General features: G+C 54.2%; 1 protein-coding gene and 1 long non-coding RNA gene across 2 annotated transcripts in view; one reads left to right on the forward strand and one right to left on the reverse strand.

Annotated features, from left to right (window-relative positions):
• The window catches only part of ALK (ALK receptor tyrosine kinase), a 641,155-nt gene that overhangs the window by 599,978 nt on the left and 14,736 nt on the right, over positions 1–26,441 (forward strand). Inside the window, exons 13-23 of the mRNA XM_090280984.1 lie at positions 6,102–6,252; positions 12,020–12,151; positions 12,918–13,062; positions 14,346–14,528; positions 15,720–15,818; positions 16,323–16,475; positions 17,209–17,313; positions 18,971–19,157; positions 19,878–19,968; positions 20,080–20,144; positions 21,432–21,561. Coding sequence (XP_090137110.1) covers positions 6,102–6,252; positions 12,020–12,151; positions 12,918–13,062; positions 14,346–14,528; positions 15,720–15,818; positions 16,323–16,475; positions 17,209–17,313; positions 18,971–19,157; positions 19,878–19,968; positions 20,080–20,144; positions 21,432–21,561 — 1,441 coding nt within the window. The remainder of the gene's footprint in view (positions 1–6,101; positions 6,253–12,019; positions 12,152–12,917; positions 13,063–14,345; positions 14,529–15,719; positions 15,819–16,322; positions 16,476–17,208; positions 17,314–18,970; positions 19,158–19,877; positions 19,969–20,079; positions 20,145–21,431; positions 21,562–26,441) is intronic.
• The window catches only part of LOC150005695 (uncharacterized), a 109,938-nt gene that overhangs the window by 65,582 nt on the left and 17,915 nt on the right, over positions 1–26,441 (reverse strand). The gene's annotated exons all lie outside the window — the stretch shown is intronic.

The raw sequence follows: 26,441 nt of genomic DNA on the forward strand, positions 1-26,441 counted from the left end.
AGAGTGCCGTGGGCAGGACCACCGTGGAGGTTTGCACAAAGCTCAGAGGCTAGGGAAGAGGCTGAGTGCATGGGCGGCTTCCACAAGGAGAGAGAACCCCGTGTTAAGTCTTGAAGGTGGTAAGAATTGTCTACAAAGAAGAGGGAAGGGCCTCCTGGTGGAAGGAGTGCCTGGGGCAAGGTTGGGCCTGCCAGCTAAGGCAACAAGGCCCTGGGGCTGGAACCTCTCCTGGCAAATGCCTTTAGCTCCCTCTGGTGACAGCATGGGGTGGCAGTGAGAGAAACAAGCCTAGAGGCCAGGAGAGCGGTTAGATGGGAGGCTGCGGGTCACCCAGGCAGGAGTTCGACAGTGTTTCACCAGGGCAGGGGAAATATGGATGGAGAGAGGGCGCAGGGCCAAGAAGTGCGGGGGAGGTAGAATCGACACAGTTGGAGGACTCAGGGAGAGGCAGCACCAGGGTGACAGCCAGTCTTGGGCAGCTGAGGAAGCCAAGACAACAAGCGGCCGATACCGTCTCAAGGAGCCTGATCAAGGTAATGGCGAGAAGAGCACCTGATTAAGGAACATTTCTGGGTACAGTACAGCATGGCTGAAGCAGCTCACAGCAAAGGCACTGGTCATGGGGCGTGTGCTGGGTGGGCGAGATCCTCAGACTGACCATATAGCAGAGACAGTGCCCGCAGGGCCGTGCTCCGGGACTGCTGGGGGACCAGGGTGACTGTGTGTGTCATTCCCACGCAGAGGCAGTCCCATCAGTAGATGTCGGCCGGCCATCTCTCACTCTTCCTGACTTCTCCCCCCTTCACCCCCCTCTTTTCCTCCAGCCCACCTTCACCTTCCTTCCTTCCCTTCTTCCTTCCTTCCTACCTCTCCAGGGCTTAGCACCCAGCCCAGCCTTGGTCCTCCCCCACTTCACACACACACACACACACACACACACACACACACCGTGCCTACAAAAATGGTTGTCAGGCATGGCCTGCAGCTCCTGATGGCAGTTCTCCCATGGTCCACTTGTTCCTCAGACATCATGTGCAAGAGGCCCCAGGTCCCGGCTGGAGCCAGCAGTCCCGCCCACTGACCTGGCCACAGCTGTTTCTGACGCATTCCACTACTGAAGCTCATTTTCTCACCTGGCCCCAGGGACCACAAACAGCCGTGGTGCTCCTACTGTGTGCAGGGCACTGAATAGGTGCTGCAAGACTTACAGAAAGGACTGAAACTCTGGAGCGTCACAGTCTTCAGAAAGACCCCAGGGCAGAAAAGTTAAATAAGAGTCCACAATACCAGTCAAGTCCTAGACAATTACAGAAGAGAGTCGTAAGTCATGCTTAAGTGTCAGGGTAACTGTGCAGTTAGCCATCGCCATGAAGAGCGCAGAGCAGCAGAAGTCAGGAGAGAAGGATCGTGCAAAGATTGATGGGCTGCAGGCAGAATGGAGTTGGAGTCTAATTTCTGCCACGTGCATTATATGACCTTGAAAGTGTGTTTTCCCCTCTCTACAGTGGCCTGTCTGTAGAGGGAGGGATTGCTGAGAGCTCTCCCAGCTGTGACATTCCCAGGTGCTTAGGGCTGCCCTGGTCAGGCCGGTTGCTAGGAAGAAGTGCAGCCTTACTCATGGGTGCAGCCTAGAATAGAACTTGGGCAGCAAGAAGCAAGTGCCTTGACAACTGGCCCTGCCTCTGCTGACCCCAGGGGTGTCTCCTGATGGCTCAAATGACCTGTCTGGACAATCCAACTAAACAGGAATTTCCTGACCTAGCCCTGTACACACTCACAAGTCACCTGTGTGCTCGCAATCGCCCTGTGGGCTAGGATAGGCAGGGCAGGTCTTACTACCCAGATTTCAGGGAAACTGAGGCTCAGAGGAGGGAAAGGGATTTGCCCAAGGTCCCACTGGGAATTAGGGGCAGAGCCCAGTGTGGGATGCGGGAGAAACACGAGGTGCTTCTTGCTTCTCCAAGTGGGGTCCACTCACTCCTTCCCCTCCGCCACACGCCCAGCACCCCCTCGAGGTGTGGTGGCCACGCAGCCACTGTGCCGCTCGCCAGCTGTGCTGTCATTCAGGATCCAGCAAGCAGCCACTTTGATTTGCTGCTAATGCTTTATTTAAAAAAGATTCACAACTCAGTAACAGCACGTAACAATAGCTCACAGTCGGTAATACAAAATGCAAACCCAATAAACATCCGTTTTGACCGGGGGCCATGGACTTGGAGTAGGAAAAACAAACAAATAAATACACACCAGCTTGTCGAGAACAGTATCTTGTAATTTCGAGCAAATTGGAATGACTGCAACTCATATTCCCCACTTGAGTGGCAGGTAAATTAATTTGTCATTTGTCAACCATCAAAAATAAATTGTTTACAAGAAAGGATGGGGAAAAAGCTTCCAAGATTACTCTGGGATCTTCAGAAGTGCCAAGGCTGGCCTGTGTCCCACTGGCTCCACAGAGGTGGGGTCTGGGGGGCACTGAGCAGCCTTGACCCCAGACCCCGTTGGCCACACCCTGCTCTGCCTATTGCTCTCTAGAAATCGGGGGCTCATTCACTCTTCTGCCTCCCAGAAGTCACTCCCTGGAGAGGCGTGGACAGGCTCAGCCACAGGGGTATTGATACATCACAACAGAAGCTACTGTTTGTTGCTCACTGGCTACCCTCCGGGCACTGAATTAGGTCCCTTACAGGCATTATCTCATTTAATTCTCACAGCAGTCCTTCAAGGTAGCTATTAAGATCTCCCGTATACAGATGAGGAAAATGGAGCTCAGAGAGGGTAAATAACCCACGCAAGGTCACACAGCTAGTGAGTAACACTGGCAGAAGCAGGGCCAGGAGAGGTAAGCAAGGTGCCTTGGACACAAAATTTAAGGAGTCACTGGCTCTCGGGGGTCACCTGAGTGCTGGGTTGGCACCTGGGAGGAGCGCCTTTCTTGCCTCACCTTAGCCTTGGCCCTGAGTGACTGAGCTTGAATTTGCATCCAGGTCTGCCTGCATTCAAGTCCATGCTTTTTACATCCTGCTCAAACCTGCCTTGTAGCAGCACCTAGAAACTTCCAGAGGAGTGCAGCTCAGTGGTGGGATTTCAGCCCTCAGAGGGTTGGCGAGGGAGGCACTACTTCCCAAGACTGCTGCAATTAGTCCAGGCAGTTAGTTGTCTGTGCTCCATCACTTTAAGCAAGTCGATAATCCAGGTTTACAATGTGGGACTGAGGCCATCATGCAAGAAAGTAAAATCTGGCTGTTGGCTCCTGGTCATCAAGCTCTCTGCCCACTTTGGAATCTGTGGCGCTGGCCCCAGCCCAAAGCGCCACCCTGACTTGGCATCAGTTTGGGGTCTTTCCAGATGCACAGCTTATCCCCCTGAGGGTAGGAGCCCTTGTCCTCATTTTTCTCCTTGGAAGGGAAAGTTGAGGCTCAGGGAGGTTAACCAAGTTGCCCCAAGTCACACAGCCAGCAGAGCAGAACTCGGCTCTTTGTGTCCCATCTCATTGCCAAGAACTAGGTCAAGCAAGACCCAGATGAGGCTGTCATTTGGACTTGGTTGGAGGTGGCAGAAAAAAGAAGGATGGTTTAGGGAGCGGGGAAAGGTGTCAGGAACAGACAACTCATAAAAGATAATAATTTGGCTAAATTTAAACACGTGAAAGATTCAGATTAATTCATAATGAATGCAGATTGATGCAAATGACTATGCAAATGATGCAGAAAATGACGAGAAGGCTACAGCTTACCACTCAGCCATAAGCAGAGCTGGGCAGGACCAGGACTCTGCCTCAGGCAGCAGTTTTCTGAGCAAACCACGCTTTCAGGTTGACACAACTTTCCAGAGCATGGTGACAGAGCCCCAGGACAGAGGCTGGCCATCCGCAGTGCTCATCTGTCCTCGGCACAGCTGGTCTCTGAACCCCGCACCACCAGCAGCACCAGCCCCTGCTCTGTGCCAGCTTCCCTCGTCTGAGCTAAATAACTCTCCGAGTGCCTTCCACTAATAAGCCTCCCTTTTCCCCCCGCGTAATTATCCTTATCACCTTCTCCGTTCTTTCTAGTGGGTCAAAAGCGAGGGCTTGGCTTCTCAGACCACCCTCGCCAGGCACCCAGATAAGCCTCACAGCAGCGCATTGGGAAGGAAATGGCCTCTTATGAGGGGACAGGTGGGGGTGTGGACCAGGCTTTGCCAGTTGTGTGGCCTCAGATGAGTTACTGCATCCCTGAACCTCAGTTTCCTCATCTGTCAAGTGAGATTACTAACAGCCACTGTTTATGGCTATGGGGGAGCGGGGCACATATGCCTCCCTGCCTGGGCACTGGCCCCTCCCGGGCTCTGCTGTCTCATAGCCCCCGTGCACTCTTGGCCCCCGCAGCCACCTGCTGCGGTCACACAAACCCCAGGCGTTCCTGCCTCTTCACTTCCGGTCACACAAGCCTGACTCCTCCCCTCTCCTGCTTGTCTGAGAGCCCTACCTGCCCATCATCTCCACCGTGAAGCCAACCTCAAACCTCCACCCACACACCCCACAGCCAATCCAGATCCCACGCCTGGCACGGGCATCTGTCTCCCTCCTGGGTCCTGAGTACCTGACGGCCCCGATTCTGTGCAGATTTTCCACTTTCTCTTCCTCCACCCCATTGTCTTCTTCTGATTTTGAACCCCCCACTACCCCGTAAGTTCGGAAAATAAGATATGGCTCTTACTTGACTGGCGAAGAGGTTGGGATTCTGAGAGGGCATGAAGCTAGGAAATGGCCCATTCGGATCGTGGAACCCCGGAGTCCTTCGGCCCCTCCACCCTGCCTCCCCAGTATAGCCACCCTGATGGTGAGAGTTCTCTTTTCATAACTATGACCATCTCCTCACTTTCTCTGCAAGCCCCTGACGGTCTGGAGCCCATCTCAGGCGTTCTGGTGCACACACCCTCTGCCACACCAGCTTTCGGAGAGCTCTGGTCAGCGCCGGCCACAGGCAGGGAGGCGGGCACCTTCATGTTCCAGGGAGACCTCCGTTCCTTGCCTGCCACACTGGCGATCCGTCAGCCCTCCAGGCTTGGCCCTGCTAACGGGGCCTGAGCTCCGCCTTCAGGAGCCCCAGGAAGTGCCTCACACGCTTGGAACCTGGGGAGTTTCCTAGAATAATAGGAGGGGAAGCCACTGTATGTGCCCATGAGCAGAACCACCTCGCCTCTCTTCCTGGAGGCTTTCCATAAAGTTCCCTGCAACTAATACATGGGGACATGAGAACCTCCGAGTCCCTTCCCTGGCAGCCGGTCTCTGGGGAGGCACTTGTAGCTGGTATGCTGGCTGTCTTCAAGACATGCCCCTCTTGGTTCACCGGTGGAGTTATTTTTTTCCCCATCCTCGCTTCACTTTATCTCAGCAACCTAAGAGGCAGTGGAAATAATCCCACCTCCCCACACTGTTTTTATTTTTATCATGATTGGTTGTTGGTTGTCTGCACACAGATTGTTCCAGAAGGAGTTGCTGGTGGGGTGGGAATAGTCTGTGCTCGTAAACACTGCTCTCCTCAGTCATTCCACGTGGGACCTTCGTGTGTCTAGGCCCCCGTGGAGAGACTTTAAAACTGTCTACAAAGTCAGTTCCTGCTAATTCCACCATCAGTAATAATAATAACAATAATAATAATACATTTGAATGCTTATTATGTGCCAGCCACAGTTCTAAGTCTGCATGTCTCGATTCCTTTCATCCGTTTTGGACAGGGAGATAAATCCATAGTGGGGAAACCCCAGTACTGAGAATGCCCTCACCTCAACACCCTCCGCTAATACAGACTTGCCCTCCCCTCCCTCCCTCTCTTTCTTCCCCAACCCCTCCCTTCCCTCTCATTCTTTCTTGCACCCCTTACAGTGCTTTCCCTGCCACACTCTGCCAGTGAGGCAATTCACTGACCCTCTCTAGGCTCCACTGTCCTCTCCTGACTGTGGGGAGAGGGGCCTTCCTTGCTGACCTCAGGGGCTGATGCAGGGGGGAACCATCAGGACGAATATGGGGGTGCACGAGGCCCCCTGGCAGCTGCCGGGTTGGCGGGAAGGGAGTCAGCCTTCATCCACGGCAGAAGCCCACGTGCTTTGTCCCATTGCAGCATCTCGGGCTATGGAGCCGCCGGCGGGAAAGGCGGGAGGAACACCATGATGCGGTCCCACGGAGTGTCGGTGCTGGGCATCTTCAACCTGGAGAAGGACGACACACTGTATATCCTGGTCGGGCATCAGGGGGAAGACGCCTGCCCCAGTGTAAGTGCCCAGGGCAGGGGTTTCTCCTCCACATTCACCCAGGACCCTGGGGGGCCCACAGAGGGTACCAACGCCAAAGAATTCCTTCCAGGAGCTCATGTTCAATGATGGCAGGACTCGCCCTGGTCCGGCCAGCAAACGACTCTCCCTCCCCAGGACCATGGGTGCTGAGAAAGCCAGTGTTGGCTGCTGGGGTTTCACATCCCCACAGGGGCCAAGGCTGAGGCGCAGGTTTCACAAGGGACCCTGAGAATTAAGAACCAACTCGTGTTTGAAAGGGCAAATGGTTGTTCCTTTTAGCAGAAGTACAAGTTGAAGCCACTTCCTGGACTTTCTTGCTAGGGCACCATTGTCTTCGTATTATTACAAGGAGAAAAATACCAGCTTAAACATTTCATGTTCAGCTATTGGGCACATCCGTGTCCATCATTGCATAGAAAAAGTTCTGCAAGATACAGATAACAGCGGTTGTTTCTGGGGAGGGGCAGCAGTTGAGGGTGCTTTATCAGTAATGTCTGATATGGTTAGAAAAAAGAATGCATTCATATATCACATATTGTTTGTGTGATTAAAACTTTTAAAAATGCAAAGCACAGATCAGAGCTGGAAGATCATGTAATCCGCTTTTCCCATTTTCCAGATGAGAAAATGGAGACCACAGAGGTGAAGGGACTAGTTCAAAGTCACTCACAGCATGGCACAGAATAGGGACTTGGGCTCCCGTTTTTGCTGGGACCCCAGTTTTTATGGCCTTTTTTTCTTATCCACGTACAGCCAATCACTGGACAAGCCAAGCTGCCCTTCTCTGCAGCACCAGAGACAGCCTGTCATTCTGATTTCCAACACACACACACACACACACACACACACACACACAGGTGTCCTGCTGTCACACATGGGGAGCTCCAAGAGCAGGAGCTGAGAAAGCTGGTAATGATCTGACATTACCAGGAGAATGAGAAGTGAAGGCTAATCAACCAGCCGCCGTGCAAATTCCCAGCACCTAGTTGTCTGCTTCTTGCCAGGATTGAGGAGGGACCAGCCACTGGCAGGGCTGGCTCTCCTGGCAGGAACTCAGCACCTGCAGGGCATGTCTCCCTTCGGGCCAAGCCCCAGCCTTACCTAAAGCACAGCTTCCACCTGGGGCCCCCAAGGGGGTAGCCTTGGAGGACGGCTGTGGGAACCCGGCTACTGAAAAAGCAATTCAATGCCACAAAATAAACTCAGGCCTTCTAAGAGCTATGCACTGGGCTGAAGCAAAGCACAGCCTCCCCCACCCCTACCATGATATGGGGTTAAAGCAACGGGAGTAAGTTTCGCAAGGACAACCTTGTGAATGAGAAATGTCTGGACTCCAACTTTTATTTAGCAACTATAATCAGGACTCTTCAACCTGATATAATATATTAAGTCGTTAAATCGCAGGCCGCTGTAATTTTCACAGGTATTTATTGAGTACTAATGTAATTCTTCCATCTAAGCAGAAAGATTGCATTGACTTTCGCAAGGAAGTTTTACTTGGTTAGATTGTAATCAGTTATGTCTTTTCACAGGACTGCGTCCTTTTTTAAAAAAATTCAATTGTAATCTGCTTGTTCCTCTGGGTTGCGGCACTTTATCATTTCATTAATCAACCCACTTGCTCTCAAACTTGGATGCGTAGGGAGAGTTCAGAAGTCAGTTCTCAGCCAGGGACAGAGGGCAGCCCCCTCTGCTGGTCGGAGCGGGCATAGCATGAGCGTGGGGAAAGGAATTGGTCTTCCATGTTGGGAGAAGGAGAAAAGAAGGAGAAAAGAAGGAGAAAGAGAGACTGTTCACAGGTACTACCTCAATCTCGAATTTTCCAAAAATGGTGTCCAGAAAGGGAGCTCTAGAAGGGGACGTGGACTCTAAGAACTAAGCTGTTTGGCAGCTTTGCTGGTTCGGCCCCACATCCGTACAGAGTTGCCCTTCCTGTGCACGTGGCCACACGGAACCTGGAGCAAGTTCCAGCTGCCGGCCGCCCCACCTATACAGCCCTCAGGCCCTGCTCCTCCAGTCCCTCCCAGCCTCATCTGGCGGCATGACTCAGGGTTTCTTGACATCAGCACTACTGGCATTTCGGAGCAGGTAATCTTTTTGAGGTGTGGGCCGTCCTGTGCGCTCAAGACAATTTAGCAGTATTCTTGGCCTCTGCCCACCAGACACCAGCAGCAGCCCCCAGGAGTGATGGCCAAAACTGCACCTGACATTTCCAAGTGTCCCCAAGGGAGCAAAAGCGCTCATCTAAATGCTGAGCCTCACCATGCGAATATTGTAAGGGGGCCAGCACACACCCAGGCAGCACCCACCTCATTCAACTGTATTCAGCAAATATTTATTGGATACGTACCACATGCGCATCATGGTTCCAGGAACTTGGAAAATATCCATGAACAAGAGAAATATCTTTGCTCTCAATACCTTCACTTACTTTCATGCCAGGCGGGTGGAGGGACAAAGGGACAATAACTAACTCGTCTGTTTCTAAGCTAGCCAGGGTGTCCCAACGTGAAAGTGTTGGAGTATACGGACGGAGGGTTAGGGAAGTCAGGTGTGCCAGAGCGTGGGACAGGCTGCAGTTTTAAACAGGTGGTCACGGAAAGCCTATTGGAAAATAGGACAGTTGAGCAGAGTCCTGAAAGAGGTGAGGGACTGAGCCAGGAAAATATCTGGGGAGTCCAGCCAAGGAGAGTCCCAGTCCCTGAGGTGGGAGCAAGAGGGAGAGTAGGTTAGAAATGAGGTCAGAGGTAATGGGCACCAGATCAGGCCCCTGTAAGGTCATGTTTAAGCCATAGGAAAATTTTGAGCAGAATAGTGAGAAGTGACCTGATGCAGTTTGGGGGTCTAAAGGCCACTGCTGCTGCCAAGTAAGGAACAGACCACATGGGCCCAAGGGAAGAATCAGGCGGTGAGTTTAATGGCTATTGCATTAATCCCAGCAAGAGGTGATGGTGGTGTGGACCAGGATGGTAACAGCAGAAGGGGTGAAAAATGGTTGCATTCTGGGCATATTTCAAATGTAAAATCCAAAAGGATGTCTTGCTCAATTAGATGACGAACTGAGAGAAAGGATAGATCTGGGATGGCTCTAAGAACTGTGCCTGAGCCGCTGGAAAGAGGGGGCTGCCATCACCTGAGTTGGGGAATGCTGTGGAGGGAGCAGGTTTAGGGCAAGTTCAATGTCAGACGTGCTGAGTGTTAGAGTTCTGTCTGGCAGCCAGCCGGCCAAGGGCTTTGGTAGACAATAGGAGATAAACCACTTGAACTCAAGAGAGAGGTCTAGAGTGGAGATACAAATTTGGGAGAAGCCAGCACAAAATTGAGACGGGATGAGGTTGCCTAGGGAGCAGTATGGATTGAGAAGATCAAGGGCTCAACTCTGGGGACCAGGCCAGGAAGAGAATATGAGACAGCAAGGAGGCTGAGGAGGAGGAGCCAGGGAGGTGGGAAGAAATTCAAAAGGTTCAGGTGACAAAACTATATTATGAAGAAGTGAGCAACTCCACCCTACTACTGACAGTCTCTTGAGATGCAGACTGGATTAGCAAGAAGCTAAATCAACCATCCCCACCCCTGTCCCAACTCATCCAGTTTAAAGGAGACACCCTAGTAGGGGCAGCAGGGCGTGAGCATGAGCCTGGGCTCTAGTTACACAAAGGCCACCATCCAGCCCAAGAGCAGCAGTCTCCAGCTACCTGCGGATTCTGTTCACAGGAAGAGGAGATCCCCAAGGGCCAGAGGCCCTGCCGAGAGGGAGAAAGGGAGCATGGCCTGAGGGGATGGCCTTCCTGGCACCACTGGTTCAGCCTGGCAGCCCCCTTACTAACAGAAGAGGAGACAGGTCCAGAGAGGTGAGGGCCCTCAGTCAATGTAGCTCAGCAAATCTCTGGGCCCTGTATTCTGGGCTCTGCTCTGCCCAGCTGACAGCCCACATTTCCGCCCCCTGACCCGGGGCTCGGGCCCTCCCCAGACAGCAGTTAGCAGGGTTTCCTTCCAGCAGCGCCCCCCGCACCGCACCCAACCCCCCAGCCCTGGACGGCACCGCACATATACAGGAGAAATGTCAGCTTTCTACAATAACAACTCACAGCCTTTCACCCACACTAAATCCACTCTAAAAAATATCAAATTATTTCCATCATTAAATCCAAAATGCCATAAAACAAATTGCATCTTGGCTATTTATCTGGAAATTTCTTCAGTACTCGTTGCCGGCACCCGTGAGTGCTTCAGCATAAGGAGAGGCTAAAGATGGATTGCCACATCCGCCGGCTGGTTACACAGCAGCATTCGATGGAAATTTGGTGTTTTATTGGCCTTGTATCTATCGAGTAAAAGGAAAGTCATTTTCCTCTGAGATCAGGCCAATGTTTGCAGAGTTCATCTCAGCCACTGCGGCCGATAAGCCGGCCAAGCTGTCCTTGAAGCAGTGCCCTCTGTGTTCAGGGGTCCTGGGGTCTGTGTCACGGGAGTTCCAGCACTCCCCAGGGACTCCCGGGTGCCTGGCATGACAACAGCACCATGTGTGGGTTCAGACAGGAGCCCCGATAAAACAGCAGCCGTTTCCTCGGTCACTGACGCGTGCAGGACACTGTCCTAGACACCGTCCTCTGCTACCCACAGCTGATGGCATCTTTGTTCCCGTTCCACACGTGGGGTCAGAGAAGCCGAGTACCCCCTCCCCCATTGTTCAGGGGTGTCCAACCAATTCCCGGGCTTATGCCATTCTCAATGGCAGACATAGCAAGACCTATTTAGGGCTATGCCAGGAGATTTCTGGAAGCAAGAAATGAGACATTAGCTGGAAGGAATGAGTTGCCCAAAAAGGAGAAACGACTTTCCCAAAGAGAAGCTGGGAATGCTAGCCAAGTCTGCCCCTCCACCCGTTTTTCTCTTTCCGAGAGGCACCAGAACTGCCACTTCCTGAAACTCCTCAATGGCTCCCTACTGCCTGGAGAACAAAGTCCAGCTCCTGCTCAGATTGTGCCCAAAGCCCCTGCCGCTATCTGGCTGTCCACCTTAAAGTCCTCTACCCGCCCCCCCACTACACTCCCTCCAGGCCCATCTCCCCACTTAGGCCCTTCGTCATCCCCTCTTCAGAGTCCAGAGGATCCTTCCAGGTCCTCCCGAACCATCCTTCTGTCCTAAGATGGATTTTTCTGAGCCAGAAAGACTCCTTGGGTTTTCCCCAAATACCCTACTCACCTTCTGAGTTTGTGCTGCTCTCTCCCCGTGGATGCTCTAACTTTCTCTCATTCTCTGTGTTTAAAAATTACTCTTACCAGATGTAGTATACAACATTGGAAATAGAGTCAATAATATAATAACTTGATATGGTGACAGATGGTGACTAGACTTAACATGGTGATCACGTCCTAAGATATATAAATGTCAAATCACTGCTTATACCTGAAACTAATATAATGTACTTTAACTTTTTTTATCTCCCTATTCTTTAAGGCCCATGTAAACACCACCTCCTACAGGCAGTCTTCCCTCATCACCAGTTGGCAAAAAAGGCTCACTCTCCCTCCCCCAACTTCCCATGAATTTTCTAACTAAACTTTTCTCGTGGTCCTTCTCTAATACTGCCCAGAGTAACTGTTATCTGGATAGTTTTTTTTGGTCTCTCCAACTCAACGGTAAGCTATTTGAGAGTTAGACCCTATCTTTAAACAGAGAAGATCTGTCTGCTGGGAAGTAGAGAAACTTGGACACGAACCTGAGGTGCTTTTTGTTTCTGCAGACCAACCAGTTAATCCAGAAAGTCTGCATTGGAGAGAACAATGTGATAGAAGAAGAAATCCGCGTGAACAGGAGTGTGCACGAGTGGGCAGGCGGGGGCGGAGGAGGGGGCGGAGCCACCTACGTATTTAAGGTGAGGTCAGGTGAGGTCTGCTGTGTCAGCTCCCCAAGGCAGTGACTTCTGTGCGTCATGGGGTTGGAGCCTCACAACAGCCCTGGGGCCCAAATGCCACTCAGTGCCCCTTGGAGATGAGGAAACCAAGGCCCAGAGAGATGGAGGGCTCCCTTCCTGTCCAAGAACGGGCAGGCTCTCCTCTTGCTGAGGTACCAGCTCGAGTCACCACGCAGGCCTCTGCCATCCCTGCTTCAGAGCTCCAGAGGGTCCACTGTGCCCTCCCCTGTCCCGAGGTGAACTTCTCTGGCATCATCGCAGCCAGGCCGGAAATGAAGGGCCAAGGTTCCTGCTAGGTCCTCCCACAGGGACAGTGATGCTGAGGGCTTAATCTTGAGGTTGTGGGGGTCAGAGCCAGAGCCCCTGAGAATGGAAAGGAAGGAGAGAGCAGAGGCCTGCTCTATCCCCAGCACCCAGACCTCTGAGGCCACTCCATGAAGCTTCGGGAAAGGGGCCACATAAGCAGCCTCAAGGATGGAGCCCATGAGCGGTTTTTCTCTCTGATGGGACCCTGACTGTTATAGGAGCCTGGGGGGGTGGGGGGGGTGAAGGGTGGAGTGCGAGCTGTTGGGTTGCTGTAGCAGGAGCTCAGAGCCCTCAGACCACCAAGATGTCACCCCCTGCCGAGCAAACACTCGGGTACCTTAAACATTTAATCTGGGGCTCTGGGGTCTCCAGCATGAAAGCCCAGCTGGGCTTGTCAGCCTCTGAATGTCTCTCTGACCAGATGAAGGACGGCGTGCCGGTGCCCCTGATCATTGCGGCTGGCGGTGGTGGCAGGGCCTACGGGGCCAAGACGGACATGTTCCACCCCGAGAGGCTGGAGAATAACTCCTCAGTTCTGGGACTCAACGGCTATTCTGGAGCGGCAGGTACAGCAGTGTGAGCCCGCTCTCAGAGCACTCTCCCAGGACTGTGAGAACGCCCGCTTGGCCGAGGGCCATCGCACACCTGTGGGCGTCTTAGTCACTGGTACCTGGGAGGCTGGGAGCGCTGAGACAGGGACGGGGATCAAGGGAGGAAGGACAGGCAGCACCCCCTGGGCCCCGGGGACCACCTTGCTGATGTGAGCTTTGGACTTGCAGAAGGTCACTGAGAATATGAGGCCCTGCCTCCAGGGGGCCAGCCCAGCCCCGCCCCCCTCACCCCGCCCCGGGTTTTACCAAATGCAATGGGAGGTGAGCGGGTGGGAGAACCCAGGGTGGAGTCTGACCCTCCAGACCCCCAGGCTCTGCCTCCAGGCCCCGGGCAGCCAGCTCACTCGGCTCCTCTCTGGAGAAGCTCTTTCTGGAAAACTTTGTGGCTGGGCTCTCTGGGCCGGTTAGTGAGAGCCAGCCGCCCAAAGGCAGTGTGGATTCTCATATTCTTCCAAAACCAGCCATCCCTAAAGAGAAAAGGCAGCTCATTTTTGTATTTTCTCTGCAATCAGAGGGAGGATTTTTGAAGGCATTTATCATTTGAGATTAATTAAAGCAAATATTCAAACTTCCTCTTTAATCAAGAGATGACTAGGGATAGAAGAAAGTAGAAATTGTTACTGGGTCGACAGTGAAGAATTACCGCCAGCAATATTTATAGTGCCCCGTACCCCAGTACAAATTTAATAAATTAAAAAACACTTCCACAGCTATTCTACATATGCTTTTCAAAGCAATCCTATAGGTTTTCCAGAAATATATTAGTATTCCCATTTTTACAAGTATCAGCAAGCTCATAGAAAATTATATTTTTTTCTCAACATGGCCAAACTGTTTCATACTCAATCCATTAAAAAAAGAAATTGTTGTTGATTTATTTTTATGTCCATTATTTTCTTCCCCACACATTTGCTTCAAGGCTGCTAGGTGGAGTAGGGGGACAGAAACCACCTCCACTGGGGACGCCGTTCCTGGCCAAGCACTCCCAGGGCTTTGAGCCAGAGGTCTGGTGGGAAGCATTGGGCACAAGGTGTGTGCCCACCAGGACGCTCAGCTGTAGCCAAGGCAGATCTCTCTAGTACAAAGGCTAGCTATGGACCCTAGCTCCCAGGCCAAACTGCAGACGGGGCCCCTGGGCTGCCCCTTCAAAGCGTGCCCTGTCCTGCTTCCTTTGCCAGATCCAGCGGCTCACCCAGCCTAGCAGCAGCCTCACTAGGGTGTTCTCTGTCTCCCTGCAGGTGGTGGAGGTGGCTGGAGTGATAGCACTTCCTTGCTCTGGTCTGGGAAATCTTTGCTGGAGGGCGCCACCGGAGGACATTCCTGCCCCCAGGCCATGAAGAAGTGGGGGTGGGAGACCAGAGGGGGTTTCGGAGGGGGTGGAGGGGGGTGCTCCTCCGGTGGAGGAGGCGGAGGATATATAGGTAAAGATGATTTCTGTTCGAGGTGTCACTCCCCTCCCCTCTTAGTCCTAGGCACCCCCACCCGGTCCTCTCCCAGCCCTTGCCTGCCCTCCCCTGGCCGCCCCCAGTGTGGACTGTGATGTGTCATGCACGCCTTCCTCTCCGCCCGTGGATGAGCCAGAGGCAGGGTGCTGGCTTGCGAGCCAGCATCCTGCCTCGAGGCTTCAACAGCGACAGCATCAAGATCCCGTGCGGTTCTTGATCACCTCCAAAGTCAGTGATAAGAGGCTTTGGCTTCCCAGGCTATTCCTTGGCCACCCCTAAGGATGTGCTGGCTTGAGAATCTTGGAGGCCAGACTTCTCAACCTTGTGCCTCCCTGTGGATGGCCTGGTCGCGACCTTGCCAAGCCAGTTCCCTAGGGGCCTGGTGTGTGGCTTCCAGCCTCAAGGACTCCTCATTCTCCCTTCCGTGCCCAGCCCACCAGCTCCAGAATGCCACCGCCATGCTGATGGGCGCTTCTCAGGAGGGCAAGCAGCTGGCCCCTGGTCCCAGCTCTCCTCTGAGCTAGAGCAGAGCCCAAGAGCCTTCTGAAGCTGAGAGGCTGTGCAATGGTGGCCCCGCCGTCCCCACAGACTAGGACACAATGCATGCACACACTGTGATGTTCCGTCTGTGTTTTGCTTTACGCTGTGTGAGATGCTTGCATTAACCAGTGCTCTCTTCCAAGCTGTGGGTCGGTGGGCAGAGTCCGAGGGGGGAGCCCAGAGTTAACCCAGCCCCAGCTGCATGGAGGGACAGGAGCCTAAAGGCACAGGGGCCCTTCCCCCCATGTCCCAACCCAAGCTTGACGTGACTGAACAGAAACTCCTCAGTGCCACTGCCCTGGCCAGTCCCGGAATAGGCCCCATGGGGCTAACCAGCCCAAGGAGACTAGAACTTTCCCAGCTCTTGTCCACACACACTGCTTCCTCTGGGGCCCTGGTAGAGCGGGGACTGCCCCAGGGGAGCTGGCCTGGACCTGAGGAAAGTGGGCCCACACCCAGCATCTCCCAAGTCATGCCCGTGTGCAGCCCCTGTGCCCGGGGCCTCCCTTCCCTCCCATCCCCCGCCCCTCTAGGCGCCTCCCTGACCCCCTGCATGGCCACTGTTGCATACATGTGTTGGGCTTGGGCACCCCCCTCTGCATTAAATTCTTCTCTGATTTGCCACAGGCGGCAACGCAGCCTCAGACAATGACCCCGAGATGGATGGGGAGGACGGGGTGTCCTTCATCAGTCCCCTGGGCATCCTGTATACCCCGGCTTTAAAAGGTACCTCCCGCCAGGTGCGGAACCGACTTCCTCAGGCCAGCTCCGCCCCGCAGCTGAAGCCTCAGAGCTGCGGGCATGAGTCCAGGACACAAAGGCAGGATGATGGGTCACTTGCAGGCAAGGCTGCCTGATACTCATCTCATCTAGTTTTCTGGAAGTCAGGTGGTGTGGCCTGATACGGACAGAGGCAGAAGACTGACTACCAGGCAGGCTGGTCCTAAACACGCAACAGTAACAGGGCCTGTACCTGTCACAGCCACCTGAAGGGCCAGGGGTGTGGACCCTCCCACCCACCTCCATACATGCACCCAAACATCCTCTGAACTTCACTCGCCAGGTGCACCTGGACTTCCCTGCACAGAGCAGTGCTTCGGCAGCAGCGGGACATGGGAACAGGGACCAGGCACCCACACGGGCCAGATGGACATGAGCCCAGGAGCCGGGCAGGGGTGCAGGGCGGCCTCCATGGGTCCCCCCGGGCTAACACCCCGTCCTTGCTCACAGTGATGGAAGGCCACGGGGAAGTGAATATCAAGCACTACCTGAACTGCAGCCACTGTGAGGTCGATGAGTGCCACATGGACGCTGAGAGCCATAAGGTCATCTGCTTCTGTGACCATGGGACCGTGCTGGCTGAGGACGGTGTCTCTTGCATTGGTAAGGGCTGGGGGTGGGGGCCCAGAGATGGAGCCCCAGCTGGTTTCCATGGTTCTGGGAGACGCTGGACGCAGTTTTATAGACTTCCTGACCGCACCCCCACCCTGCCATTGCCTGCCCCAGCATGAACGCTCTGACAGCTAGGCAGAGACCAGAGGGAGAAAGGTGCGCCGTGGCTCACAGAGGAGCGTTAGGTCCTCTAGTCCCACACCTGACCCAGGGCGTGAACCCTCACACCCTCACCCAGGTGCCGTCCCGTCTCCACGGGGACACCCCTAGTTCCAGGGACATGGGCACTCCCAAGGCACGCTCCTCCTCCAGATCCATTCCTTTCAGCTCCCACTCCTTCCAAGGATATCCTCCTCCTGCAAGGCTGCTCCAGGTTAAATGACTATTGCCTTTCCGTCCGCTCACACAGGACACAGAGGGATGTCTCCTGTCCATCGTGGTAGCTCTCATCCACGGGTGTTTCCAATGTCCCTTTTGAAGTTTAGTGTCTGGACCAGGCATGATCCCACAGGGTGGCTGATGCCAGGTGGCACCTGGGAGCCTCCCGCCTGTGCCATGGGCCCAGGGCTACCAGGGCTACAGGACGTAATTCAGCCTCAGAGTGTCACTGACGGGCACACTCTGTCATTGGCTTTTGCCCTGGGCCGGGAGGGCATTTCTGACTTGGGCCAGCTCCAAGGGGAGTCAGCGTGGTCACTGGCGTCTCGTGGGGCCTCTCTTCCAGTGTCGCCCACCCCAGAGCCCCACCTGCCGCTCTCGCTGGTCCTCTCCATTGTGACCTCCGCCCTCGTGGCCGCCCTTGTCCTGGCGTTCTCTGGCATCATGATCGGTGAGTGTGCCACAGCCCTGGGGCTTCTGAGGGAGGCAGGAAGGCAGATCTGGCAGAACAGGACAGCGTCTCAGGCTCTGCCACAGACCACAAGGTGTCCCTCTGCATGGGGGGTGACTGGGGCAACCCAGACCCCCACACAGCTGTGGGTCCCTAGGAGCCCCTGATTCCGAACCTCAGCCCTGTAAATAAGCCCCTGGCTACCCTTGGGAGGCCAGGGTGGGGGGCACTCTGCAGAGGCAGCCATCATAGTTCAAGGTCAGGCCCGCCCCCAGACTTCACTTCCAGCTCCCATCAGACACAGGCTTCAGCCGCCACTCCTAGCTGGGCTCGCCTGCTATGTAACACCTCCAGCCCCTCGCCCACCCTGCTTCCCCACTACAGGCAGAGAATGCAAGTTGGTTTGTGCGCGTTTCCTATTAGGCCTGGGAGCCCAGGTGAGCTGAGTAGTAGGGCACGGAGGGCTCACGTGGTGCAGCCGGGCTCCTGCTTCCGGAAATGCCAGGGCAGGTGGGCAGGGGCGCACAGGGAGGCAGGGGAAAGGCTCAGCTCCAGACCAGCGTCCTGGCGCGGGGGGCAGGGGACTGTGGTACGGGAGGTGGCCGAGGAGATGGCAGCTTGGGTAATTCCCACATGCACGTCCTTCAAAGGGACAGGATGATAAGAGCTAACACGTGTTGCACACTTACTACATGCCAGGCAATTTGTACATCTTAGTTCACTAAGAGGAGGCGGGAACTGAGCGCACAGCCGCTCCCTCACCTGCCCTGGCCCGTAGGGGGTGAGGCCGGGCTTGCAGGCAGAAGTCACCCTGTGAACCACAGTTCCGTGCTGCCTCCCGTGGAGTTTGCCTACAGAGTGTTCTCATGTGTGTGACAACAGAGATGATGGCCCCTTGCATCAGCAGAGCTCTTTAGAATCGTTCAAAACCCTTTAATATTTGTGAATTTATTTTATTAAGACAACCTTGGCAGTGGGGACTGGGAGGCTTAGGGGACAGGGCAGGAGTTACTTTCCCTGCTTGCAGAGGAGACTGGGGTCCAAAGAGGTCACTTGACCTGGTCATATCACTCAGCTTGTAAGTAACAAAGGTGAAGTTAGAACTCAGGACCTCAGACACCAGTTTAGGGACCTGTTCTCCAACCACAGAAAGCACAGGTGACTGAGAGCCCCAGCTGCTGTCAAACTCATTGCCATGTTTGCTCCACCCGACGATGGCCAGCTTTGGCTCCAGAACATCCCAAAAGCCTTGCTGGACCATCTTAGACTACATGGCCACAGAGGGTTTTTACTCAATCTTCCCTCGCCCTCCTGCATGCGAGACCAGGCTTTCAACATCGTCTGATGGTTCTCCCAGCCTGCTTGGTTCCCTCCCCATTTCTTCTCAGCGCCATTTTCCCTAATGAAATTCTCGTATGCTTAATCCTGTCTTGTGTCTCTGCCTCTGTATGATACAGTAATCATAATCTTTTGATTAAAAGTACACTTTCACATCTATAATAATTTTGTTAGCATTACTAAGTGTGGTGAAAGGGTTCAGATCTCAGAGGGGGTGGAGATCCAGGAAGGCTGCCTGGAGGAGGTGGCTTGTGCTGGGCTTCAAGGGCCAGGCTGCTTGGTCCAAGCCACACTGAGGCTGACCTCCATCTATCTGCAGTGTACCGCCGGAAACACCAGGAGCTGCAAGCAATGCAGATGGAGCTGCAGAGCCCCGAATACAAGCTGAGCAAGCTCCGTACCTCGACCATCATGACTGACTACAACCCCAACTACTGCTTTGCTGGCAAGACATCCTCCATCAGTGACCTGAAGGAGGTGCCTCGGAAAAACATCTCCCTCATTCGGTGAGTGCCCCGCCATCCTTCAGGGAAGGGGGTGTGCCAGGGGCCTGGATGTCACCCCAGCACCAGGGATTCCTCCAGCCACCAGAGGCCAGTCCCACCCTCCCAGACAGAAAAGGTTTCATGCTTGGGGCCATTTGTAGGGTATTTAATCGCTTAATACCCTGTGTATTCCTGGGATTACTTTACAATGAGAGGAGGACTAAATGGGAGAAACCAGGACTCTCCTCAAAATCCACACATATGTCCCCTCCTGAGCCTTCCTGGCTCCTCCCTCCTCCTGATGGAGCAAAGTGCCCCTCCTCCAAGCTCCCAGGGCACCCTGTGCATGCATGTCTGTCACTCACTGAGCACACTCCACAGAAGCGTCTGCCAGGGACCTGTCTCTCCCTCCCCAGGGGGTGCATGCCTCCAGGGTGAGGGTCAGGTCTCTGTCACCCCTATGTCCTGGGCAAATATAAGAGACTCAAGCCTTCACTGAAGGAACGTTCAACCATTGTCATGAATCCCAAGTTGGAACATCTCTTGCCAGCTTTCAGATAAAGCAATGGAGGTCTGGCATTGAGGAGCAAAACCAGTTTGAGGGTGTGACTCGTATGTGTGTGCGTGTGTGTGCGTGTGTGTGTGTGTGCCCCCTGTCCCTCGTAGGCAGCCACTCATTGTGCTAACCCCTTTCTCATGGCCAGCCCGCCTCTGCCTCATCTTGCCTTCTTCTCTGTGCAGGGGTCTGGGGCATGGTGCATTTGGGGAGGTGTATGAAGGCCAGGTGTCTGGAATGCCCAGTGACCCGAGCCCCCTGCAAGTGGCTGTGAAGGTAAGAGGGGCTCCCTACAGGCCCCAACTTTGGCCAGCGGTCTCTGCAGGCCGCACACTCTGCTGACAGCCCTCACACCCGCTCTAACGGCCTTTTCCTGTTGTGTGCCAGACGCTGCCTGAGGTGTGCTCCGAACAGGATGAGCTGGATTTCCTCATGGAAGCCCTGATCATCAGGTAATCATGGAGACACACCCCCATCGCCCCCCCTGGAGACGCTTCTAACAGACATCGCCAGCATGCCTCTCCCTCTCCGACAGGAGACTCCCCAGATTCTCAGCATGCCTTACCTGGAACAGCCCCACATGGTCATCTCAGAAAAAAGCTCTGACCTAATAAGTCCATTGCTACACTCTGCCTTCAACTAGCACCCCTGTGCCATCCATCCGTTCTCTTCCCCTTCCTCTTAAAAGTAGAGCGTGCTAGTTTTTGAAGTGGAAGATATAATCTCCCTCCAGGTGACTCTTCTGCCAGGCCTTCCACGAGTGTCTGCTCTCACATCTCCTGCCCCAAATGCAAGGGAAGGCTGCCCCTTCAACTTATGGCTCTGGGACCCCTAACTGGAATCCCAGTGTCCGGGGCTCTGACAGCAGGTCCCTTTAAGGAGGACGCATGGATTTGGCCTTGAGATCTGGCTGGGCTCATGGCCTCCTGTTGCACTGGGGAGCTTCAAACATCCTGACAGGTGGGGCAGCCTGGGGTCCCCCCTTGGTGGAAGTGGAAGAGGGAAGGATGCAGAGCAGAGTGTGGTATCTGGAGCCACAGGAGGACAAACAGCAGGCTCTGTGCCTTCCTTTTTAAAAATAACTTCTTTTCTGATTATACATGTAACACATGATTGTTGAATGAAACTTGGAAAGTATAAGATTATATGAAAAAGATCCAAATCACTCTATCTCACATCTTGGAAGAACCACTGTATTTCTGCTCTGCGTGCGTGGGTGCCCGTGGCAGTCTCCCTGCCCACTGCCGTGTCCTAACAGGGTCACATCAACAAGAAAACCCAAATCCCAGGGCTTCCAGGAGGAGTCCACAATGGGATCAGTGTGCCCCTCCTTCAGTCTCTTTCACACATCACCTGGCAGTTCCTCCAGCTTCTGCCTGAGGCCCGCCTCAGAGGGCTCAGACGGGAATCCCAGCAAGCAGTCCTGCACTGGCCTCCGAGAAAGACCCTGGGTGCCCTCCTGTCTCCCCTCCCACTTTCTCACACAAGAGTCTGTGCGGGGTCCTCCCACCTCCAACTCAATACTCTCCAGCAGACCAAACTCCAGCCAAGCCTGCCCTCTGGTCCTTCTACCTGCTCAGTGATGAGACACTTCTCAGCTTAGGCTCAGCTGCCAACGTTTGCAGAATGCATTTACCCAGTGTGTCTGCAGAAAACATAACTTTGCATCCTGCTTTCCCCACTTCGGATGTTCCCAGACTGGACTCAGTTAACTTTGCGTCTTCCCCCCTGCTCTGCAGCAAATTCAATCACCAGAACATCGTGCGCTGTATCGGAGTGAGTCTTCAAGCCCTGCCCCGATTTATCCTGCTGGAGCTCATGGCCGGAGGAGACCTCAAGTCATTCCTCAGGGAGACCCGCCCTCGCCCGGTGAGTGAGAACCGGTCTTTCCCCGGCGCTTGTGCCAGGGGACAGAGCAGGGTGGGAGGAACAAGAGTGGGCAGCCTGGGAAGCAACTGGGGGGAGGGGGCCGGGAGTCAGCCCCTGGGCCCGGATCTGGGCGAACAGCCAAGAGAGAATGAACAAAATGTAGCTTACAGCCCATGGGAGCTCCTGGAAGCCTCGTGCAACGGGCTCACCAGCCTGAGTCCATGTTTGGACGATCATGGAAAACCAAACTAGGGACAAGCACAAAGGGACACCCACACCAACCAGATGACTTAACCAAACAGCAGGTGTGGGGCGGGTCAGTCTCTACCCACTTATTCGGAACCCCACTGTCATGTCTCAAATGGTGATATCTGACCTTGTAGTTTAACTATCAAAATAAAGTGCTAAATTATTTAGGAAGGTTCTGCGTGTGTGTCATAGCTAAAGGGCTAGAGCTGGGGACAGTGAAGACTGATGTGGACCCAGGAATGCCACACCCCAGTCCTGTCTGGCCATTAGACAACCCCGTGCCTTAGGGCAGCCTACCCAGTCCAACCTCAGCATCTGCAGTGCGTGGTCCGAGGGCTGGACTGGAACATCTCGGACATGGTTCTAAATTATAAATGCAGCGCAGTGGGTGGACCCGGAATCCTGCTGCCCATCCCTGCTGCTGCCGGGGTCTTTAGGAGGCCCCACACACCAGGAACAGAAGCAGAGCAGACCCCTGAGTTAGGACCTGGCTTCCTGGGGCTGCCGCTGGACTGTGAGGACTCCAGGGGAGACGTGTACCCTGCCACCACCAGGAAAGCAGAGAAAGGCTGACAGACTCCTGCCACAGAAAGCCCAGGGCTGAGCATTCTGCCCTCAGGGGCTCCAAGTGGTGGCAGTTAACAGGGACGGACTTAACGGCGGGTGCACTGGGCGCGCGCCTTGGGGCCCGACTTCTGAAGGGCCCCGCAAAACCCCAACTTTACACTTTTTTCTAATGACACCAAGTTTGATTTCATATGTGCAATTTTAATTATGTACAAGTTGTAAACTTGCGGGGCGCTTCAGAAGTCAGGGCCCAGGGCGCGCTCCCAGTGGGCTCGCCATTAAATCCACCTCCGGAAAGCCTTGAAAGGTCACACCTCTCCAGCCCCCACCTCTGGCCAGGCTCAATTTACAATATCTTAGTCTGAGGGACCCGTCTTGGCAGTTAAGAATCCCATCTACCTGGCTGCTGTGGCTCAGTGGATTGAGTGTTGGCCTGCGAACCAAGTGTCGCTGGTTCGATTCCCAGTCAGGGCACACAACCAAGTTGCACACCAGGTCCCCAGTTGGGGGCGTGTGAGAGGCAACTGCACATTGATATTTCTCTCCCTCTCTTTCTCCTTTCCCCTCTCTCTAAAAACAGATAAATAAAAATAAAACAAAACAATAAAATAAAAAGTAACCTTGTTAAAAAAATAAATTTAAAAAAAGAAGGAATCCCATCTAACTCCTTGAAACGGTGAGTGTGTGTGCTCCTGAGCGCGCTTGGCAACGGGGGTCTGGGGGAAGAGACTGGCCCACTTCATAGCTCCTCCATTAGCTTTGACATATCTCAAAACCACTGTCTGCAGTAACCAGCACAGATCTTTCAGAGAAGAAAACTGTAGCTCAGAGAGAGTAGGGGACTTGCCAGGGCGGCACAGGAAGCGGAAGAGCTGGCCCCAGGACTCAGGACTAGTGGCTCCTGGTGCGGTGCTTGTCCAGCCTCCTGTGCCCCTTCCCAACGAGCCCCTTTGGGAGCCACAGATGGCCCAGGCGAGGTGGGGCCATCACGCACCCACACTGCGGATCGGGCTGGTGTCTCTGCCAGGGTCCGAGCTCCAGCCTCAGTGGCTTTTCTGCTACCACCCATCCAGGCAGCGCCGTCAGAGCTTGTGGTCTGAGGCTCTCGGCAGTGCTCTGGCAGAGGCCGCACGGGGACACATGACTCCGATCTACCCACTGGACTCTCCTGGGGCTTGAGGAGAAAAATATTGTACACACACACGAGAGATCTGGGCTCTGTCCAGGGGATCTGGGACCCCTCACCTGGCAAGTCCAAGGACTTTGGTGGCAGTGGTGGGGGAGGCATGAGGAGTGATGGAAGATGATTTGAATATTGTCCCAAGAAACAAAGAACCAGGAAGGAAAGACAGCCTACTGATACCTCCCACCCCCTAGCGGCACCACAAGAGGCTCAGAGCAGGAGCCTGCTGCCAAGTGCTGACCTCCGACAGCGGGCACTCCCCTGAGATGCCCACAATCATGGGACGGTCGGCCCTCCTGGGGCAGCCCCTTCTAGGGTCAGGATTCCTCCCGCCAAACCTGCTCTTAACCTTTGACCTGGCTCTTGATTCCTGTGGCTCACCTTGCCAACCACATCCCCAAGTCTCACAGCGCCTGTCATCCTTCTCACCACCACCCCCACCTACCACCCCAGGTGAGCGGGTTCCCCCTGAGACACCTGTCACGGGGGGTGATCTCACAGGTCTGATTGTAGACTGCAGGGGGACCCCAGGCAAATGGGTCTGTGGCAGCAGCATCCCTGGAGGATTAGAGAAGCTCCTGCGTGGATTCTGGAGCCACAGAGCCTAGCTCAGTAAGGTGGGGTCTGGCTGGCTAAGGACTGTGATTTAGGGGGCTAATATCGGTAAATCCTACACGTAATGAAGAAGGAAGTGACAGTTAATGAATATTGGGGCTGGAGAATACGGTGGTTGGGGCGGGAGTCTCCAGGCTGTGGAACTCTCTGAATTCAAAGGCCTGAATTCCACCTGGTTCATTTGTTTGAACCCCCTGGCCCTCTCAGGACCTATGTGATGACCTACTGTGTGCAGGTACCCATCTGGGCTCTTAGAAGCAAAAGAGGTCTCTGTCCTCACTTCCCACCCTCCCTGGAACTCAGAGGTCCCAGAGCCTTTCAGGATCAAAGCACCTCAAAGCTTGTCTAAGAGGCTCTGGTTTCAGAGAGCGTATGTGCAGACATGAAGTGGCAGGCAGATTACAGAGGCAGTGGGCAGAGAGCATGCCCAGGCTCCCCACGTTTGTCATGGAAATAACATGCATGGGTAACTGATGAAAACATCCCATGGTCCCAGGACCCCACCTTTTCCAGAAGGCATATCTCAGATGTCAAAAACAATTTTTTTTTTACAGACCCTGTCTTTACTCAACAAATATTGATTGAGGCTTTATTATATGCCAGATATGGGTAATCACTGCCTTTTAGTAGCTGTAGATTCAATCAATAATGACAAAAACCATTAAGGAGCCAGGGATCTCTTTATTCACGGTGGCAGTCATTGCCCACCTCAGTGCCTGCATGTTTGTGGAACATGGTGACATCTGTAGGGACGTGCTCAGTGCGCAGGTGGCTCTGCGGAGCCCAGAGGTCGCCGTGTCCAGGAGGGAAGCTCCGGTTTGGACTAACGCTCAGGTTGGGGTCTTTGGTTCTGTGATACCAGAGCTGGCCCCAGCTGTGTGAAGGGGCCTTTGGCGCCCGTGAAAAGTCAGCCACGTGAGGGGCCAGGAATAGGGGGGCCCGCCGCCACTGATTTCTCTCCGCTCTTCAAATGGCCTTCAAACACTTTCTATAGGTGGCGTTCCCTGTCTGATTCGCTTCTTCCTCCATCTTCCCTTCTCGCTCCTCTACGCCCCAATTTTACAATCGATCACTATTGTTTTTCTCTTGGTGAAACGGTTCCTACCCCGTGTCCTGTGACTTCTTCCTCTCTAAGTGACTCAGGAGAAGCTCCTGAAGGAAAGACTAGATGTCGATACGAGTCTGTTTTTCATTCGTATATGCTACCCTTTGGGAAAAGCCCCTCAGAAGCTGTGACCAAAGAAATCATTCCACTTCCCCAGACCTGCCTGCAAACCTGTAAAGAGGGGTACTGGTCTGAACAGTGTCCCTGAAAGGAACGCCCGTGCTCACAGCGCCCACACTCACACACGCGCATGGCAGGATACTGTGGCCAATGCCCAGAGCCCTGACAGGCTCCCCTCGTGGGTTCTCAGTGTGCCTCCCTGTGCCACAAAGACCCTGGGAATTCCCGTGGCAAAGAACCTGCGTAACTCAGGCATTTCCATGCCTCTTTAATCAAATTCCATCCCACAAGCCCACTCTAAGAAACCCCAGACAAGGTCTTCTCTGTGAGTGTTGGACAGAATCCACGCAAAACCTCCACGGCCTGAGGTTGTCAAAGGAGGTGCCATGCCCAGCAGGAGATTTGGGGGTGGGGGGAGCCTTGATTCCAACTCCCCCTGTGCCCTGGATGGATGCGAACAGCACTGAGCACGCTGGCTGTGCCCTGCACGGCTACTGTATCTGCTTTGCCGCAGCATGCACACCTCCCTGACCACACACTCACTCACACGCACCACATGGGTTGCCAACCATCTGCTTCTGTGCAGAGTGATTAGCGGGGCAGTTAATTTGCTCTGAACAGCCACAGACAGGGAGCCCAGGTAAACCTGGCCCACAGGTTAATGCCCGGGAAGATTTAGTCCCTGCCACGTGCCGGGCTCACAGAGCATTTGAGACATCAAAGGCCCTGCCGTCCTGAGTGATGCGGAGACGGAGAGACTCAGGGAAGCCAGGAGTGGGTCCCCCTTTGGTCGGAACAGAAAGCATTTTCCCAAGGAGAGAAAAGATGTTTCTAATACTCTAGCAATGTGGGCGAATGTTTTCCTCAGGAATATATTTTCTTTTTCCCAGGAAGTGGGGACTGCCTCTGCCAGGGTACCTGGTATTTCTGGCCTGAACAAGGCCCCTGGAGAAACCAAACGCTTGGACCGTGTGGCCCTCCACACAACCCATCCATAACTGCAGGTCCCTCTAGGGCAGCGGTTCTCAACCTGTGGGTCGT

This window comes from Furipterus horrens, unplaced genomic scaffold (assembly GCF_987537825.1).
Source record: "Furipterus horrens unplaced genomic scaffold, mFurHor1.1.pri manual_scaffold_6, whole genome shotgun sequence".
In the NCBI taxonomy this organism is placed as follows: domain Eukaryota; kingdom Metazoa; phylum Chordata; class Mammalia; order Chiroptera; family Furipteridae; genus Furipterus; species Furipterus horrens.